This window comes from Salvelinus alpinus, chromosome 22 (assembly GCF_045679555.1).
Source record: "Salvelinus alpinus chromosome 22, SLU_Salpinus.1, whole genome shotgun sequence".
In the NCBI taxonomy this organism is placed as follows: domain Eukaryota; kingdom Metazoa; phylum Chordata; class Actinopteri; order Salmoniformes; family Salmonidae; genus Salvelinus; species Salvelinus alpinus.
Genome location: NC_092107.1, coordinates 29,980,842 through 30,001,145, shown reverse-complemented (window position 1 = coordinate 30,001,145; position 20,304 = coordinate 29,980,842). Strand labels below are relative to the sequence as shown.

The 20,304-nt window shown below is 43.7% G+C and overlaps 1 protein-coding gene across 3 annotated transcripts in view; it reads right to left on the bottom strand.

Annotated features, from left to right (window-relative positions):
- LOC139549399 (chloride channel protein 2-like) overlaps positions 1-20,304 on the bottom strand; it is a 260,342-nt gene that overhangs the window by 153,728 nt on the left and 86,310 nt on the right. For all 3 annotated transcript variants that reach the window (XM_071359868.1, XM_071359869.1, XM_071359870.1), the window contains exon 2: positions 6,203-6,356. In XM_071359868.1, coding sequence (XP_071215969.1) covers positions 6,203-6,356 — 154 coding nt within the window. The remainder of the gene's footprint in view (positions 1-6,202; positions 6,357-20,304) is intronic.

The following is a 20,304-nucleotide window of genomic DNA, read 5'->3' as shown; positions in this document are numbered from 1 at the left end:
AGCGAGAGCGCGGAGGGAGAGAGAGAGCGCGGAGGGAGAGAGAGAGCGAGAGCGCGGAGGGAGAGAGAGAGCGAGAGCGGGGAGGGAGAGAGAGAGCGCGGAGGGAGAGAGAGAGCGAGAGCGAGCGGGGAGAGAGAGAGCGAGAGCGAGCGGGGAGAGAGAGCGAGAGCGAGCGGGGAGAGAGAGCGAGAGCGAGCGGGGAGAGAGAGCGAGAGCGAGCGGGGAGAGAGAGCGAGAGCGAGCGGGGAGAGAGAGCGAGAGCGAGCGGGGAGAGAGAGCGAGAGCGAGCGGGGAGAGAGAGCGAGAGCGAGCGGGGAGAGAGAGAGAGAGCGAGCGGGGAGGGAGAGAGAGAGAGAGCGAGCGGGGAGGGAGAGAGAGAGAGAGCGAGCGGGGAGGGAGAGAGAGAGAGAGAGCGAGCGGGGAGGGAGAGAGAGAGAGAGCGAGCGGGGAGGGAGAGAGAGAGAGAGAGCGAGCGGGGAGGGAGAGAGAGAGAGAGCGAGAGCGGGGAGGGAGAGAGAGAGCGAGAGCGGGGAGGGAGAGAGAGAGCGAGAGCGGGGAGGGAGAGAGAGAGCGGGGAGGGAGAGAGAGAGCGGGGAGGGAGAGAGAGAGCGGGGAGGGAGAGAGAGAGCGGGGAGGGAGAGAGAGAGCGAGAGCGGGGAGGGAGAGAGAGAGCGGGGAGGGAGAGAGAGAGCGAGAGCGGGGAGAGAGAGAGAGCGGGGAGGGAGAGAGAGAGCGGGGAGGGAGAGAGAGAGCGGGGAGGGAGAGAGAGAGCGGGGAGGGAGAGAGAGAGCGGGGAGGGAGAGAGAGCTGGGAGGGAGAGAGAGAGCGGGGAGGGAGAGAGAGCGAGAGAGAGCGAGGAGGGAGAGAGAGCGAGCACGAGCGGGGAGAGAGCGAGCGAGCGGGGGGAGAGAGCGAGCGAGCGAGCGGGGGGAGAGAGCGAGCGAGCGAGCGGGGGGAGAGAGCGAGCGAGCGGGGGGAGAGAGCGAGCGGGGGGAGAGAGAGCGAGCGAGCGGGGAGAGAGAGCGAGGAGAGCGAGAGTGAGGGGAGCGAGAGCAAGCGAGCCAGCAGGGAGGGAGAGAGAGAGAGAGAGCGAGGGGGTCAGAGAGAGACATCAATAGGTTTGAGTGACAGCAGGATTGAGTGACAGCACCCTGAGGCCTGTCATTCCCCCAACTGGGCTACAGACAGACATCCCTGGGGTACCTGTGACCCCCCCACCCACAAACCCCCACAGCATGAGACCCCACTGTTCCACCTGGAAAATCTGTGTGTGTGTGTGCAAGAGAGAGTGAAAGTTTCTGACTGTGTGTGTTGTGACTGCTACTCCAGTGGACTCGTAGCCTCATCACTGAATATTTCATGCCTGTTCTTATGGCTGAGCTCTTAACAGAATTCATTACACAACAATCCACTGTTTCACACACACACACCAAACATACACTACATGACCAAAAGTAAAATTGACATACTGACTTGTTGGATGACGGTGCCACATTGAAAGCCACTGAGCTCTTCAGTAAGACAATTCTACTACTAAATGTTTGTCTATGGAGATTGCATGGCGGTGAGCTCGATTTTCTACACCTGTCAGCAACGGGTGTGGCTGAAATAGCCAAATCCCCTCAATTGAAAGGATGTCTACATACTTTGTATATATAATGTAGTTGTGTAAGCACTACATAACAACCTCAGTCTGGAGTGGAAATATCAGAAAATGATTTACGTAATAAATCGTTTGCAAACTTTTGATTAGCAAAACAAGACAGAATCAATTAATATTGACAAAAGAGAGGGAGAAACCCACGCGCTCCCATCCTGCCTGTCCCCTTGCTGACTGTAGCTGATCCTAGCTAACGTAACCAAACCTCTGTGGTTGAGATTTCACCCTGTCTCCCTGGTAACGCCACACCACGGTAACATAGAACCAGCCTGTGTAATTCATCCTCACTCTCCCTCTCTCCGTTTCTCTTTTTCAATCAAGGGTTCCATTCGCCATCCTCCTGCTCTGTATTTCAGCCCCATCTTATAACGTTCTCTAGCTCAACTGTTCCTCCTGCTGGGATATCCATGCAATAGCACCCATTCCACTTTGATTATCATTTTCTATAGCGAGACTCACTTTGATTCACTTTGTGTGACAGAATGTACTTGTAAAATGAGCCATATAGAAGTATCCTTCTATTGATAGGTGTTCAGTGTGCTCTGAAGAGATGATCCATACTACGTTGTTCTGCTAATGGCATTACCAAATGTTCTCCTCTAGATAGCGTGTGTGTGTGTGTGTGTGTGTAATTGCCTATCTGTATAGAGCTGTTGCATAGACAGAGAGAGGCCCATCACCGCCTCTCATATTGAACACACACACCTCCCAAGAGTGATAGGCTGGAAGTGTGATGAGGGGATAGAGACACTGCTACAACAATCAACTTCATTTACCAAGAGGAAATCAATGAGCAACATCTACAGTTGAAGTCGGAAGTTTACATACACCTTAGCCAATACATTTAACCTCAGTTTCACAATTCCTGACATTTAATCCTAGTAAAAATTCCCTGTCTTAGGTCAGTTAGGATCACCACTTTATTTTAAGAATGTGAAAAGTCAGAATAATAGTAGAGAGAATGATTTAGATCAGCTTTTATTTCTTTCATCACATTCCCAGTGGGTCAGATGTTTACATACAATCAATTAGTATTTGGTAGCATTGCCTTTAAATTGTTTAACTTGGATCAAATATTTTGGGTAGCCTTCCACAAGCTTCCCACAATAAGTTGGGTGAATTTTGGCCCATTCCTCCTGACAGAGCTGGTGTAACTGAGTCAGGTTTGTAGGCCTCCTTGCTCGCACACGCTTCTTCAGTTCTGCCCACAAATTTTCTATAGGACTGAGGTCAGGGCTTTGTGATGGCCACTCCAATACCTTGACTTTGTTGTCCTTAAGCCATTTTGCCACAACTTTGGAAGTATGCTTGGGGTCATTGTCCATTTGGAAGACCCATTTGCGACCAAGCTTTAACTTCCTGACTGATGTCTTGAGATGTTGCTTCAATATATCCAAATAATTGTCCTCCTCATGATGTCATCTATTTTGTGAAGTGCACCAGTCCCTCCTGCAGCAAAGCACCCCCACAACATCATGCTGCCACCCCCGTGCTTCACAGTTGGGATGGTGTTCATCGGCTTGCAAGCCTCCCCCTTTTTCCTCCAAACATTACGATGATCATTATGGCCAAACAGTTCTATTTTTGTTTCATCAGAACAGAGGACATTTCTCCAAAAAGTACGATCTTTGTCCCCATGTGCAGTTGCAAACAGTAGTCTGGCTCTTTTACAGCGGTTTTGGAGAGGTGGCTTCTCCCTTGCTGAGCGGCCTTTCAGGTTATGTCGCTATAGGACTCGTTTTACTGTGGATATAGATACTTTTGTACCGGTTTCCTCCAGCATCTTCACAAGGTCCTTTGCTGTTGTTCTGGGATTGATTTGCACTTTTTGCACAAAAGTATGTTAAATCTCTAGGAGACAGAACGTGTCTCCTTCCTGAGCGGTATGACAGCTGCGTGGTCCCATGGTGTTTATACTTGCGTACTATTGTTTGTACAGATGAATGTGGTACCTTCAGGCGTTTGGAAATTGCTCCCAAGGATGAACCAGACTTGTAAAGGTCTACAATTTATTTTCTGAGGTCTTGGCTGATTTCTTTTGATTTTCCCATGATGTCAAGCAAAGAGGCACTGAGTTTGAAGTTAGGCCTTGAAATACATCCACAGGTACACCTCCAATTGACTCAAATGATGTCAATTAGCCTGTCAGAAGCTTCTAAAGCCATGACATCATTTTCTGGAATTTTCCAAGCTGTTTAAAGGCACAGTCAACTTAGTGTATGTAAACTTCTGACTGACTGGAATTGCGATACAGATTATTTCACTTAAAATTCCCTGTATGTAAACAATTGTTGAAAGAAAATTTTAAAAGTAGATGTCCTAACCGACTTGCCAAAACTATAGTTTGTGGAGTGGTTGAAAAACAAGTTTTAATGACTCCAACTTACTTCCGACTTCTAATGTATACATCACATTTACATAAGTATTCAGACCCTTAAATCAGTACTTTGCTGAAGCACCTTTGGCAGTGATTACAACCTCGAGTCTTCTTGGGTATGACACTACAAGCTTGGAACACCTGTATTTGGGGAGTTTCTCCCATTCTTCTCTGCAGATTCTCTTAAGCTCTGCCAGGTTGGATGGGGAGCGTCGCTGCACAGCTATTTTCAGGTCTCCAGAGATGTTAGATCGGTTCAAGTCCGGGCTCTAGCTGGGCCACTGAAGGACATTCAGAGACTTGTCCCGAAGCCACTTTTGAGTTGTCTTGGCTGTGTGCTTAGGGTCGTTGTCCTGTTGGAAGGTGAACCTTTGCCCCAGTCTGAGGTCCTGAGCGCTCTGGAGCGGTTTTTCATGAAGGATCTCTGTACTTTGCTCCGCTCATCTTTGCCTCAATCCTGACTAGTCTCCCAGTCCCTGCCGCTGAAAAACTTCCTCACAGCATGATGCTACCACTACCATGCTTTACCGTAGGGATAGTGCCAAGTTTCCTCCAGACGTGACTTGGCATTCAGGCCAAAGAATTTAATGTTGGTTTCATCAGACCAGAGAATATTGTTTATCATGGTTTTAGAGTCCTTTCGGTGCCTTTTGGCAAACTCCAAACGGGCTGTCATGTGCCTTTTCCTGAGGAGTGGATTCCGTCTGGCCACTACCATAAAGGCCTGATTGGTAGAGTGCTGCTGAGATGGTTGTCCTTCTGGAAGGTTCTCCCATTTCCACAGAGGAACCCTGGAGCGCTGTCAGAGTGACCATTGGGTTCTTGCTCACCTCCCTGACCAAGACCATTCTCCCCCGATGGCTCAATTTGGCCGGGAGGTCAGTTCTAGGAAGAGTCTGGGTGGTTCCAAACTTCTTGGGGACTTTCAATGCTGCAGACATTTTTTGGTACCCTTCCCCAGATCTGTGCCTCATACAGTCCTGTCTCGGATCTCTACAGACAATTCCTTCAACCTCATGGCTTGGTATTTGCTCTGACATGCACTGTCAACTGTGGGACCTTATATAGACAGATGTGTGCCTTTCCAAATCATGTCCAATCCATCCACCTGAAAGGTGTGGCATATCAAGAAGCTGATTAAACAGCATGCTAATTACACAGGTGCACCTTGTGCTGGGGACAAAAAAATACACTAAAATGTGCAGCTTTTTCACACCCAATGCCTCAGATGTTTCAAGTTTTGAGGGAGCATGCAATTGGTATGGTGACTGTAGGAATGTCCACCAGAGAATTTGATGTTCATTTCTCTACCATAAGTTGTTTTAGAGAATTTGGCAGTACGTCCAACCGGCCTCACAACCACAGACCACGTGTAACCACTTCAGCCCAGGACCTCGACATCCGGGATCATCGGAGACCAGCAACCCAGAGAGCTGATAAAACTGAGAAGTATTTCGGTCTGTAATAAAGCCCTTTTGATTAGAAAAAGTATTCTGATTGGCTGGGCCTGGCTCCCCAGTGTGTGGGCCTGGCTCCCAAGTTGGTGGGCCTATGCCCTCCCAGGCCCACCCATGGCTGCGCCCCTGCCCAGTCATGTGAAATCCATAGATTAGGGCCGAATTAATATATTTCAATTGACTGATTTCCTTATATGAACTGCAACTCTGTAAAATCGTTGAATGTTGCATGTTGCATTAATATTTTTGTTCTATATAAAGTATTGACATTTTTTGCAGACCCACGGCAGTACCTCCGGTTGACTACCCCTGCTGCATTTAGACTGGTGTCGAGTGTCCCAGTACAAATCGTGTCCCTGTACACTGTGGAGATGTCCCTTTCAGTCACCCATTCATAATCACTATTATCAACATCAACAGTAAATGGAATGAAGTGGCTTACACACCCTCACATGTACATGCAAAAAAACACACACACACACAGACTGCACAAACACTCCAAAACTCTCCCTCCCAAATCCCTCCTTCAATACACTCCAGTTTATTTATGTTAGTAACAATGTACCTACATGGTATCTGGGAAAGTTGACTTGATGTGAGGCTTGTTTCACAGTAACAAAGCACAGTGTGACAGAGACACACACACCTGGTCAGAGAATACAGTTACAGTATGTCCAGCTTGAGTGGTCAGTATTGGTCAGTACTCACTGCGACACTTGGCACAGCGGCCCCTGTCGTACTCCAGGAGTTCCAGGGAGCGTGAGCGTTCTTTGACCGAGGGCCTCCAACCCCCCTCCTCCCTCAGGCGAGCTGCCTCTTCTTTAGCATACGCCCCCAACTCCTGTGTGTAGCGACCATACATCTGGAAGAACACACAGAAAGCGTTAAGGGAGAGCAGTAGGTAACACACACAGGCAGCCGGTGACACCTTAATTGGGGAGGACGGCTCATAGTAATGGCTGAAACGGAAGCGAAGACATCAAATACATGGTTTCCATGTGGTTGATACCATTCACTCCAATCCAGCCATTATTATGAGCCGTCCTCCCATCACCAGCCTCCTGTGTGACACAAACTTATACAAAACATGCCATGTACTTACAGCAAGGACTGGGTCTCACACTAGACAACCCTACCTACTACAACACTAGTTTACTTACACATCCTGTAGAGGACATTTCTAGACATCTTGTTGAATGAATGGGTCACACCGGCACATTGCAATGACAGTCTACCGCCTTGATCAAAGCCACAATGTTTTGCATCAATGCTGTGTAATAAATTCTGCAGTCTAACTGTTTTCATTATGTAATCCAGCATTTTTACTGGATATTCTGCAGTCTTACGTAATGAAAACAGTTATCCAGCATTTTTACTGGATATGTGTGCAACAAAAGTTCAACATTCACCTTTTGCTACTAGTTCTGTCAAGTCTACGCATACAATTTGTTGCATATGTTAGTGAAATACAACGTACGGCCACACAGAAAGCACTGCAACTGCCTCTGCAACGCAATGCTGCAAGGCAAACGCAGCGTTCCACTGAAAATGAATGTACTGATCGAGGCTTAAGGAAGTCTATGTCTGGTCTGAAATGGATGGTCTATTTGGGTCAGTAAAAACTCCAGGCCCTATTTACAGTGCAAAGGACTGTATCAGCCAGAACAACTGGCCAAAGGACAGAAAGTACAGTATATATGAAAGTGGGAGGGCGAGAAAGAAACAGGGTGGGGGATTTTCGTATTATTTTTAATTACGGACAGACGGGGGCACATCAACACTGGTTAAAGCCGGTGTCTGATGATTTTAAATTCATCTTACCCAATTGATTAACTCACCCACCTGCCCAAATCTCAAATCTCCAGAGAAATCCACCCTGATTGATCAAATCAAAATCAAATGTATTTGTCACATACACATGGTTAGCAGATGTTAATGCTTGTGCTTCTAGTTCCGACAATGCAGTAATATCTAACAAGTAATCTAACCTAACAATTTCACAACAACTACCTTATACACACAAGTGTAAAGGAATCAATAAGAATATGTACATAAAAATATATGAATGAGCGATGGCTGAACGACATAGGCAAGATGCAGTAGATGGTATAGAGTTCAGTATATACATATGAGATGAGTAATGTAGGGTATGTAAACATTATTTAAAGTGGCATTGTTTAAAGTGGCAAGTGATACATTTAACAGTCTGATGGCCTTGAGAGAAGCTGTTTTTCAGTCTCTCGGTCCCGGCTTTGATGCACCTGTACTGACCTCGCCTTCTGGTTGATAGCGGGGTGAACAGGCAGTGGCTCGGGTGGTTGTTGTCCTTGATGATCTTTTTGGCCTGCCTGTGACATCGGGTGGTGTAGGTGTCCTGGAGGGCAGGTAGTTTTGCCCCCGGTGATGTGTTGTGCAGACCTCACTACCCTCTGGAGAGCCTTACGGTTGTGGGCGGAGCAGTTGCCGTACCAGGCGGTGATACAGCCCGACAGGATGCTCTCGATTGTGCATCTGTAAAAGGTTGTGAGTGTTTTTGGTGACAAACCAAATTTATTCAGCCTCCTGAGATTGAAGAGGCGCTGCTGCGCCTTCTTCACCACGCTGTCTATGTGGTTGAACCATTTCAGTTTGTCAGTGATGTGTCCGCCGAGGAACTTCAAACTTTCCACCTTCTCCACTACTGTTACGTCGACGTGGATAGGGGGCTGCTCCCTCTGCTGTTTCCTGAAGTCCACGATCATCTCCTTTGTTTTGTTGACATTGAGTGTGAGGTTATTTTCCTGACACCACACTCCAAGGGCCCTCACCTACTCCATGTAGGCCGTCTCGTTGTTGTTGGAAATCAAGCCTACCACTGTAGTGTCGTCTGCAAACGTGATGATTGAGTTGGAAGCGTGCATGGCCATGCAGTCATGGGTGAACAGGGAGTACAGAAGAGGGCTGAGAACGCACACGTGTGGGGCCCCAGTGTTGAGGATCAGCAGGGTGGAGATCTTGTTACCTACCCTCACCACCTGGGGGCGGCCCGTCAGGAAGTCCAGGACCCAGTTGCACAGGGCTGGGTCGAGACCCTGGGTCTCGAGCTTAATGACGAGTTTGAAGGGTACTATGGTGTTAAATGCTGAGCTCTAGTTGATGAACAGCATTCTTACATAGGTATTCCTCTTGTCCAGATGGGTTCGGGCAGTGTGATTGCGATTGCGTCGTCTGGACCTATTGGGGCGGTAAGCAAAATGGAGTGGGTCTAGGGTGTCAGGTAGGGTGGAGGTGATATGGTCCTTGACTAGTCTCTCAAAGCACTTCATGATGACGGAAGTGAGTGCTACGGGGCGATAGTCATTTAGCTCAGTTACCTTCGCTATACACAAACGTTCCACATAAATATTCTGTGGTTGGTGGTTTTTGTAACGATTTAAGTGACCATTGTGCTGGGGTTGCTGTTAGAAATACTAAAGGTTCCTAACACAAACCCACGCTTTATTCATAAGAGATAATAATGAGCTGGCTTTCTTTCATGATTTGTTTTATTTCGACTGGCGCAAGATTGAGCTTATTCCTGATGTGGAAACTGCCTGAATTCTTTCATGATCTTTTTTCCCAAATAGTAAACAAACATGCCCCATTCCACAGGTTCAGAGTTAAAGTGCGAGATAATCCATGGTTTTCTTCTGAGCTGTCTTGTGTTATTCACAAACGTAAAATGCGCAACTTCACTTTTATGCCGATACAGTTATTTATTGTTGTGCCTCATCTCTCACTAAAGCTTTCCAGAACTTGCAAACTGCTTATTATACTGTTCAACATACCTTGTCTCAATTGAAGCTTATCCTCAATACTGACAAAAATAAACTAATGGCGTTTTCTAAAGCAAGAAGAAGACCTCTGAACTTATCACCACCTGTCAGGGCAATGAGATTGAGACTTAAACCTCATATAAATACTTTCAAATGTTTTATTGTTGACGGCCTCTTTTAAAATTGTATATTCAACAACTTAGAAAACAATTATTTTAGGAATAATGCCCGTTTTTCTTTTGAAGACAGGAGGAGGCTAGTATCAGCTACATTTATGCCTATACTAGATTACGGGGATATTTTATATGAATGCTTCCGCTCAGTGTTTGAGATCAATTGACACCCTTTACCATGGAGCATTGAGATTTATTTTAAACTGCAAAACCCTTACGCACCGTTGCACTTTATATACCAGGGTTGGCTGGCATTCTCTAGTCAATTGTAGGCTCAGTCACTGATATAACTTTATTTACAAAGCCATTTTGGGTTTACTAACATTTTATTTGGGCATTTTTATTGTTCCGAAATGTGGTGGTTACCGTCTTTCTTCGCAGGACTTTATCCGGCTAACTGTTCCAAATTAATTTGGTAAAAGGGCTTTTATATACTCTGCGCCTTCAGCTTGGAATGCCTTACAAAATACACTACCGTTCAAAAGTTTGGGGTCACTTAGAAATGTCCTTGTTTTTGAAAGAAAAGCCATTTTTTGTGTCCATTAAAATGACATCTAATTGATCAGAAATACAGTGTAGACATTAATGTTGTAAATGACTATTGTAGCTGGAAGCGGCAGATTTTTTATGAATATCTACATAGGCCCATTATCAGCAACCATCACTGCTGTGTTCCAGTGGCACGTTGTGTTAGCTGATCCAAGTTCACCATTTTAAAAGGCTAATTCATCATTAGAAAACCCTTTTGAAATTATGTTAGCACAGCTGAAAACTGTATTGATAATTAAAGAAGCAATACAACTGGCTTTCTTTAGACTAGTTGAATATCTGGAGCATCAGCATTTGTGGGTTCAATTACAGACTCAAAACGGCCAGAAACAAAGACCTTTATTCTGAAACTCGTCAGTCTATTCTTGTTCTGAGAAATTAAGGCTATTCCATGCGAGAAATTGAAAAGATACTGAAGATCTCGTACAACGCTGTGTACTACTCCCTTCACAGAACAGCGCAAACTGTCTCTAACCAGAATAGAAAGAGGAGTGGGAGGCCCCGGTGCACAACTGAGCAAGAGGACAAGTACATTAGAGTGTCTAGTTTGAGAAAGACGCCTCACAAGTCCTCAAATGGCAGCTTCATTAAATAGTACCCGCAAAATACCAGTCTCAACGTCAACAGTGAAGAGGCGACTCCGGGATGCTGGTATTCTAGGCAGAGTTCCCCTGTCCAGTGTCTGTTATTTTGCCCATCTTAATCTTTTCTTTTAATTGGCCAGTCAGAGATGGCTTTTAATTTGCAACTCTGCCTAGAAGGCCAGCATCCCGGACTCACCTCTAAACAGTTAACGTTGAGACTGGTGTTTTGCAGGTGCTATTTAATGAAACTGCCATAAAAAAAAGCTGCCGTTTCCAGCTACAATAGTCATTTACAACATTAACAATTTCTACACTGTATTTCTGATCAATTTGATGTTATTTTAAAATGGACAAAAAAAAGAAGCTTTTCTTTCAAAAACAAGGAAATGTCTTAGTGACCCCAAACTTTTGAACGGGAGTGTACTTTTAATCTGGAAGAACTTGTCCCGATTGATGTTTTTAAATCATTGGATTTTGAGGCTGATTCCCTGACCTGTCAATGTTTTTAATTTGCTGTTTTATGATTTTGTTATACTCTTGTGAATGCTATGTTTTTTTTTTACTAGATTACCTGTAGTTTTTTATGTTGTCTGTCTGTAATTGTGTAATGACATGGTGCTGCCTATCTTGGACAGGACACTCTTGAAAAAGAGATTTCAAATCTCAATGAGCCCTTCCTGGTAAAATAAAAAAATGAAATACATAATTTACAAACACAGTATTTGTTTTCTGAGTCCGCCAGATCAGAGGCAGTAGGGATGACAAAGTGTTATATTGATAGGTGCCATTATTCTGTCCTGCTTGAGCATTCTAAATGTAACGAGTACTTTTAGGTGTCAGGGAAAATGTATGGAGAAAAAAGTACATTATTTTCTTCAGGAATGTAGTGGAGTTAGTTGTCAAAAATAAAAATAGTAAAGTACAGATACCCCAAAAAACAACTTAAGTAAAAATACTTTTAGGTACTACTTAAGTACCACACAGACACACACATGCCAGGTCAGCAGGAAGTAGCATCTCCTGCAGACAGGAAACAGCTAGCATCCAGACCTTAATAGAAACCACAAAGGTCTGTCTCCTGACTGACTTGAATGACAGAGTAGTGTGAAGTTGCCCCTAGATGCTTCTTTGGTCAGTTTTGGTAAAGGTAAGGACTGGGGGAGGGAAACTGATCCTAGATCTGTACCTGATGGAAACTTCACCCCACCCCGGCGAGACATTTACATTACATTTAAGTCATTTAGCAGACGCTCTTATCCAGAGCGACTTACAAATTGGTGCATTCACCTTATGATATCCAGTGGAACAGCCACTTTACAATAGTGCATCTAAATCTTTTAAGGGGGGGGGGGGGTCAGAAGGATTACTTTATCCTATCCTAGGTATTCCTTGAAGAGGTGGGGTTTCAGGTGTCTCCGGAAGGAGACTGACTGACCAGTCACATCAGATACCACTCAGCAGTCCGCAACGCTGGAAACAGCATTTATCACAGGGCATTTATGCAGCATACACACATTCCCTGAGTTACACAGACACTCAGTACCAGTTCACCAATCTAATATGCATACACACATACAGTTGAAGTCAGAAGTTTACATACACTTAGGTTGGAGTCATTAAAACTCGTTTTTTCAACCACTCCACAAATTTCTTGTTAACAAACTATAGTTGTGGCAAGTCAGTTGGGGCATCTACTTTGTGCATGACAATTAATTCTTCCAACAATTGTTTACAGACAGATTATTTCACTGTATAACAATTCCAGTGGGTCAGAAGTTTACATACACTAAGTTGACCTTGCCTTTAAACAGCTTGGAAAATTCCAGAAAATGATGTCAGGGCTTTAGAGGCTTCTGATAGGCTAATTGACATCATTTGAGTCGATTAGAGGTGTACCTGTGGATGTATTTCAAGGCCTACCTTCAAACTCAGTGCCTCTTTGCTTAACAGCATGGGGAATTCAAAAGAAATCAGCCAAGACCTCAGAAAAAAAATTGTAGACCTCCACAAGTCTGGTTAATCCTTGGGAGCAATTTCCAAACACCTGAAGGTACCACGTTCATCTGTACAAACAATAGTACGCAAGAATAAACACCATGGGACCATGCAGCTGTCAAACCGCTCAGGAAGGAGACGCGTTCTGTCTCCTAGAGATGAGCGTACTTTGGTGCGAAAAATGCGAATCAATCCCAGAACAACAGCAAAGGACCTTGTGAAGATGCTGGAGGAAACCGGTACAGAAGTATCTATATCCACAGTAAAACAAGTCCTATATCGACATAACCTAAAAGGCCGCTCAGCAAGAAAGAAGCCACTGCTCCAAAACCGCCATAAAAAAGCCAGACTACGGTTTGCAACTGCACATGGGGACAAAGATTGTACTTTGTCCTCTGGTCTGATGAAACAAAAATAGAACTGTTTGGCCATAATGACCAATTGTTATGTTTGGAGGAAAAAAGGGGACGCTTGCAAGCTGAAGAACACCATCCCAACCATGAAGCACAGGGGTGGCAGCATCATGTTGTGGGGGTGCTTTGCTGCAGGAGGGATTGGTGCACTTCACAAAATAGATTTGAGGTAGGGAAGTTATTTGGATATATTGAAGCAACATCTCAAGACATCAGTCAGGAAGTTAAATCTTGGTCGCAAATGGGTCTTCCAAATGGACAATGACCCCAAGCATACTTCCAAAGTTGTGGCAAAATGCCTTAAGGACAACAGCGTCAAGGTATTGGAGTGGCCATCACAACGCCCTGACCTCAATCCTATAGAAAATTGGCGGGCAGAACTGAAAAAGCGTGTGCGAGCAAGGAGGCCTACAAACCTGACTCAGTTACACCAGCTTTGTCAGGAGGAATGGGCCAAAATTCACCCAACTTATTCTGAAAATCTTGTGAAAGGCTACCCGATACGTTTGACCCAAGTTAAACAATTTAAAGGCAATGCTACCAAATACTTAGAGTGCATGTAAACTTCTGACCCACTCGGAATGTGATGAAAGAAATCAACTATTATTCTGACATTTCACATTCTTAAAATAAAGTGGTGATCCTAACTGACCTAAGACAGGGAATTTTTACTAGGATTAAATGTCAGAAATTGTGAAACTGAGGTTAAATGTATTGGCTACGGTGTATGTAAACTTCCGACTTCAACTGTAGATGTTGCTCATTGATTCTCTCTTGGTAAATGAAGTTGAATGTTGTAGCAGTGTCTCTATCCCCTCATCACACTTCCAGCCTATCACTCTTGGGAGGTGTGTGTGTTCAATATGAGCGGCGGTGATGGGCCTCTGTCTATGCAACAGTATGGATCATCTCTTCAGAGCACACTGAACACCTATCAATAGAAGGATACTTCTATATGGCTCATTTTACAAGTACAGGTGTATGTAAACTTCCGACTTCAACTGTATGTAGTGGACCGGATCTCACACAGTGTATGCAACAGCTTTGTTCTGAACAGGTGAACATTCCTAAGACCATCTCATCTATAGGTTGAGCCCTGTGTTTTTTTGCTAAACACAGCTAGCCGGAGATAGCGTTGGGCGCTAGTTGATCCTCATCTACCCTTCATCCACCCCCACGCAGCCTTGGCCACATTTAGGCTCATGTAAACATAGCTGCCACACCACCAAGCTACACTCAGCCAAACCTAAGGTTGCAAAGTTAAGCCCAGGAATTTGGGTGATTTTGCTTAAATTAATCAAAAACAGTTAGCTTTTTTGTGGGATACACAAGGCAATTCTAGGACTTGTGGCATATTTTGGTTAAACTATCCCCAATTCAATGGAATTGCAACCCTCTGCATGCACAGCGCATTCTTCCATCACATGTACAGCTGATTATCAAGATCTTGAACCCTAATGAGATGCTATTGAGCCCACACTACTACACGGTCTGAGCCAAGGACTACATGCTTTCTGATCAGTTTTGATTACAATACCGGGTGGGGAGAATATATTTTATATGAAATGCATGATTTTTCATTAACTAATAAATAGTAGCCTACAGCAAAGTGTGTTTAAATCATTTCTAACTTAACAATTTCTGCTAAATAGTTTTTGCTACCATGTGGGTTGTAGCTTGCTTGAGTCTGCTAACTGAGGAGTGTTAATTCACCTGTTTCCATACAATGTTTCATTTTAAAACATTTATCTTAAAAAGGAGTTGTTTAATCTAACTGCTTAACTATTTATCTGTAAATGGAATTGTATTTGGGGTTTTTACACAAATGTTTTGCTAATCTTTACAGGAAAATGCCACGGGCACTATCTGATGTGTGGAGACATTTCACTGCAGCTAATGTAGAAGGAGAAGCTGTGTACATTTGCAAATACTGTGCCAAATCATATGTGAAGTATGCAACAAAGATGCAGAATCATCTGGCCAAGTGCATAAAGTTCCCTCAACGCTCACAACAAGCAACCTCTGACAAAAGTCCCTCTACTTCTATTCGAGGTGAAAATTATGAATCAGACATCTTATCGATAGCAACAGCTCATGGTCCTCCTGGAATCAGAAGTTTTTTTGACTCAATGGAGGAACGTAGTCAGAGAAATGCTGATGAATGTCTTGCTCGAGCTGTGTATGCAACTGGTTCACCTCTGATGCTCACAGGCCATGTGTATTGGAAGAGATTTCTGATTGTTCTTTGCCCAGCATACACCCCTCCAACCAGACATGCTTTATCTACTCATTTGCTGGATGCGGTGTTCAATAGAGTTCAAGTGAAGGTCAAGCAAATCATAGAGAAAGAAGACTGTATTACAATCCTCTCTGATGGGTGGTCGAATGTTCGTGGGCAAGGAATAATTAACTACATAATTTCCACCCCTCAACCAGTATTCTACAAGAGCACAGACACACCAGTCTCTACATTGCAGATGAGCTGAAGGAAGTCAATGACCTTGGACCACAGAAGGTATTTGCACTGGTGACAGACAATGCTGCAAACATGAAGGCTAACAACATACCCATTGGCTGCGCCAAGGAAATGGTTAGGTATGTGAAGGGTCATCAAGTTATAGCAGCAGTCTACCTCACCAAGCAAAGTGAGAAGAATAAGAGCACCACATTGAAGCTGCCCAGCAACACCCATTGGGGGGGGGGGGGGGGTGTTGTCATCTTGTTTGACAGTCTCCTGGAGGGGAAGGAGTCTCTCCAAGAAATGGCCATATCACGGTCTGCCAATATGGACAGTCCCATCAAGAGGATCCTCCTAGATGATGTATTTTGGGAGAGAGTGGTAAGCAGCCTGGAACTCCTGAAACCTATAGCCATTGCACGGATTGAGGGAGAAAATGCTTGGCGCAACAGGATGGCAGAGGAAACTGCAGTTCTGAAGACTTCTGCCTGAAGCCCATACACGCCGCAGCGTACAAGTTGGACCCCAAGTATGTTGGCAAGAGCATCCTGTCTGGTGCAGAGATCAACAAGGCCTATGGTGTCATCACTACCGTGTCTCGCCACCTTGCCCTGGTAGAGGGCAAGGTTCTTGGCAGTCTGGCTAAGTCCACTTCTAAACAAGGGCTTTCGGATGGAGATGCAATATGGCAGTCGTGCCAAAATATCTCATCAGCCACCTGGTGGAAGGGACTTTGTGGATCTGAGGCTCTTTCCCCTGTTGCCTCCATCATCCTCCAAATCCAACTAACATCAGCCGCCTCAGAGCGCAACTGGTCCTTGTTTGGGAACACACACTAAAGCACGCAACAAGCTGACCAATACAAGGGTTGAAAAATTGGTGCCCATTCATTTTTGAGCCTGACAACGGACCATCCTCAACAAGGTTGGAAAGTGACAGTAAAGATGAGGCCTCAGAGTCTGATGTTCAAGAGGTGGACATTGAGGATGTCCAGGCAGAATACATGGAAGCCTGAGAGGAAGACAACCTAAGCTTTAGTTTCTAGACTAAAGCAGATGTATGTTGAAAACGTTTTTGGGAGATGCGATGGATCATTGGGGATCATTCAATATTCCCTTTGTTGTTCAGTGAAATCATCCCATGTGAAGAGTCAACTCATTTAATTAAATTCGTAACTAAACAGTTTTTTTTTTTATCTATAGGAAGGATTTAAATAATTTGCTATTATGTCTACTTATGATAAGGTAAAATGTTTATGTTTGTCTCCATATGATATAAATATATCCAATGCAAAAAAAATAAAAACAGTATTAATATTAATTTGTATACATTTCCATTAATTCCCACGGAAAGTTTCCACCTCTGAATATTCCCCAAAATGTGCAACCCTAGCCACAACACCAATATATTTATAGACACTCAGTTTGGGAATGTAACACTGTCTAAGAAACAGTGGGAGGAGAAAAGAGTGAAATGGTGGGAGAAATTGAGAGAACAGAGGAGAACTGGAAAAGACCTGTGACAGAGAAAGCGACCTTTCAGCAAGGTCAAGCGATAGCAATCGAGATTGTGATAGAAAGAGATACATAGTATAGATCAAAAGATATGACAGTGTCATGACGTGGCCCTTTCTGGGTATAGATCGTGGCATCCCCCTCTCTCTCTCTCCTACACCCAGGTTCTGTTATCTCGGGTTGTAAATTCCTGGCGGAGACTCTCTCCCCCTGGCCATGCAGTATAGAGAGAGAGAGTTTCACAGTAGAACAAATGAATTTCTTCTACATCACAGAACGTGAGAACTGAACAATATCCATGTTTTGGAGAATGTGTAAACGGTCGGTGGAGAAGCCAGCTACGACCCGGTCCATTTTGTTTCATGTTTGTGACCTAATGAAAGACAATAACAGCCACATGACCATAACTCTGCTTATACAGGTGCCTCCGTTATGAGGTTTGCGTCTAATTATTGTATAAAATCAATGAGTAAAGATGAAACTATTTGTGAAATGATGTAATGTGATGTTAAACCGTTAATGTGAGAGAATTGTATTCCCTTTAAAGTTTAATTAAGTAATTGGCCCGCCCCCATTAGCACAGACATGATCTCTTCCTATTGTTACAAATAAAAAACCCTCCTGAAGAAATCCTCTTCAGACCACGGGTACCTCAATGGACACCGAGGGGGCACAGGTTGAGTTCAGACCACAAAAACCTCAGTATAAGGTAAGGTTGCAATGGTTGTTGAATTCCTAACCATACCACGTGGAGCATTGGCTACACGGCGAAAAATGGTTAAACTCTGAGACTATCAATCCCGACAGAATAAAAGCAAATCTTAGATACTAATTACTAGTCTGCAGCTAGAACTTATGTCAACCTGGGATGCGAAGACCGACAAAACATATATTCTATAAGAACATTTCTGAATGGTACTCTGAAGTATCCATTCTAACCACGAAAGACTTCAGGGAAGCAAAGAGAGACACTCGGATGAACTCCAACAGAAAGACGGATGATTCCAACAGAGATCATGATGACACACTGAGCGTAAATATATATTGATTGCAATTATTCCCGAATGAGTGAGCGTTCATGTGTAAAGGATTAGCATTTCAATTAATATAATTATAAATTGTGTCGTGACTCCGTGTCTTTCCCGCCCTTTTCAGTCCACACTCACTTCCCTTTGTCCGCCAAGCCGTCATATCGGCTTAGCCCACTAGGGAACCTCCCCTATCATTTCCTTGTAACCATATCTCCTGTTTCTGTGTTTATGCATTTCTGTGATTATTTAGTTAGTAAATAAATGATTAAGACAATTGGTGTATGGATGATTCATAGTAAAGGCTGGGTTCGTGCAGATAACCAACAATTTATGATGTTTGGAATGAGACTAACGTGAGGTAAAGAATAACTCATTAAATTGGAAGACTAATTGATCAGATATTAAAATATCTGAAGAGTTGTATTAGGAAAATTATAACTTTGCAATCTGAAGATTTTCCTTGGTGCCCCGACTTCCTAGTTAATTATATTTATATGAATAGTTTAATCACGTAATAATAATTACAGAGAATTTATTTGATAAAATAACAGTCTTCAATTTAAGGATGCCAAAGACATGACAACAGCCAGCCAGACAGAGATAAGGTTAGATAACCTGTGGTACATCAGGTCCAGTAGCTTGTGGTTCAGATTGATAGGCAGCCGAGTACTCTGTCGACAATTTTTGTTTGTGTATGTGTGTGCCTGAACACTACAGTAGTTTAATGTGTGTCATCTGTACGTATACTAGTCTGATGCGTACGTGTGTGTATTCGTGTATGCCAGATAAGAGCACATGTGCCTCTGCTCAGAGGAAGGAGGTGCTTGACCTTAGATAGTATGAGTCAAGAGCAGCATGATGGAGCTGACGACAAGAGCCTCAGTAGAGTAAACACAGACTGCTCAGCTCAGCAGAGCAGCGGGGAGCATTTGAGACTGTCAGATCAGTACCGAGACAGACAGCTGTAATGGGACAGGGGCTGATGGAGTTTAGAAGGGGTGAAATGGAGGGATAAGAGCTTGAATTAAACAGTCTACATGGGTAGGAGTGTGTGTGTGTGTGTGTGTGCTACAGTACAAGTCTGCAACATTACTTCGTAGCAAAGTCATTAAATGATCGACAAAGCACCTGATCTATAAAGAGAACATCCAAGCAGAAGGAGTAGTAGCAGGAGAGAAAGAGAAGGATAGGAAAGAATGCAAGAGCGATCAAAGAAAAGAGAACGGAGAGAGGGAACATAGGAGCGGAAGAGATGACTTTTGACTTCAAACACTGAACGCCATTATCCAAGATTCCAAACTGCGCTCTGCGGCTACATTGACTATCTTCAGCCAAACATTTGATTTAAGCAAAGAAACTTCAAAACGTGGTGGAAAAGCAATGAAGTCCAGAAAAAAAGATGTAAGTAATAGCTTTTCACAGATGAGGATGTGGACACCCCCTCAACAAAGTGGAATGTACAAAGAAGAAACAAAAACACACTTCCAAGAATAAAGGCATTGTGCTGCCATCCTGTTAGAAGGTAACAGATTATTTTCTTACAATGGTAAAGGTGGATTTTCAGTGTGTTCCATGTTGTTATTCGCCCCCTAGTGGAGCTTTCTGGTACATAGAAAGACTGTACGCAAACAGGAAGTAGAGAATTGTTCCGCACGCATAGAAGCAGCTAAAAACAACGCTAGGTCTTTCAGTGTAGTTATTTCTTGTCACGCTTCAGCCTCGGAAAATATTTGTTTGTAAGTTCGATTCAAGCATTTAGCTAGTGATGATAATCTTGTTATTGATAGAGTTGCTTACATATCAATGTTGGTTGGTTGCATTTACTCACACAAATTGCAATGCCTTTCATGTATGCCGTCAGCTGTATTACTTTGCTCGTGCGTCATGCAAACTAATTGTAAAATATACAATACTGTAGTTTTGTTACTGTTTCTAGTGTAATATGCTTTGTTATTCTACAGAGATGGTTGTACATTATTAGAGTAATGAAAGGAATTACCATATGAGTAACAATTAGCTATATGGTTTGGCATCATGCCAGATGCATGGTACCTCAGCGAGTGCTTTGTATTCATGCAACTTCAAATGTATAATGTACAGCTACCTTAAGATTGTGTGAATTGAATACTAAAGTATATTCTTTTTTGTATTTTGCAGTTTCACAACATAAACATTTAATATATTAATTCAAGAAAAGTCACACCTTGGGAGTTTTATTGAAGACTTAGTTGTTAGCTATCTGTCTAGTTTTGCATGGGAACGCAATTCAAGGGCAGAATAGGCATGGTGAGTTGAAAAC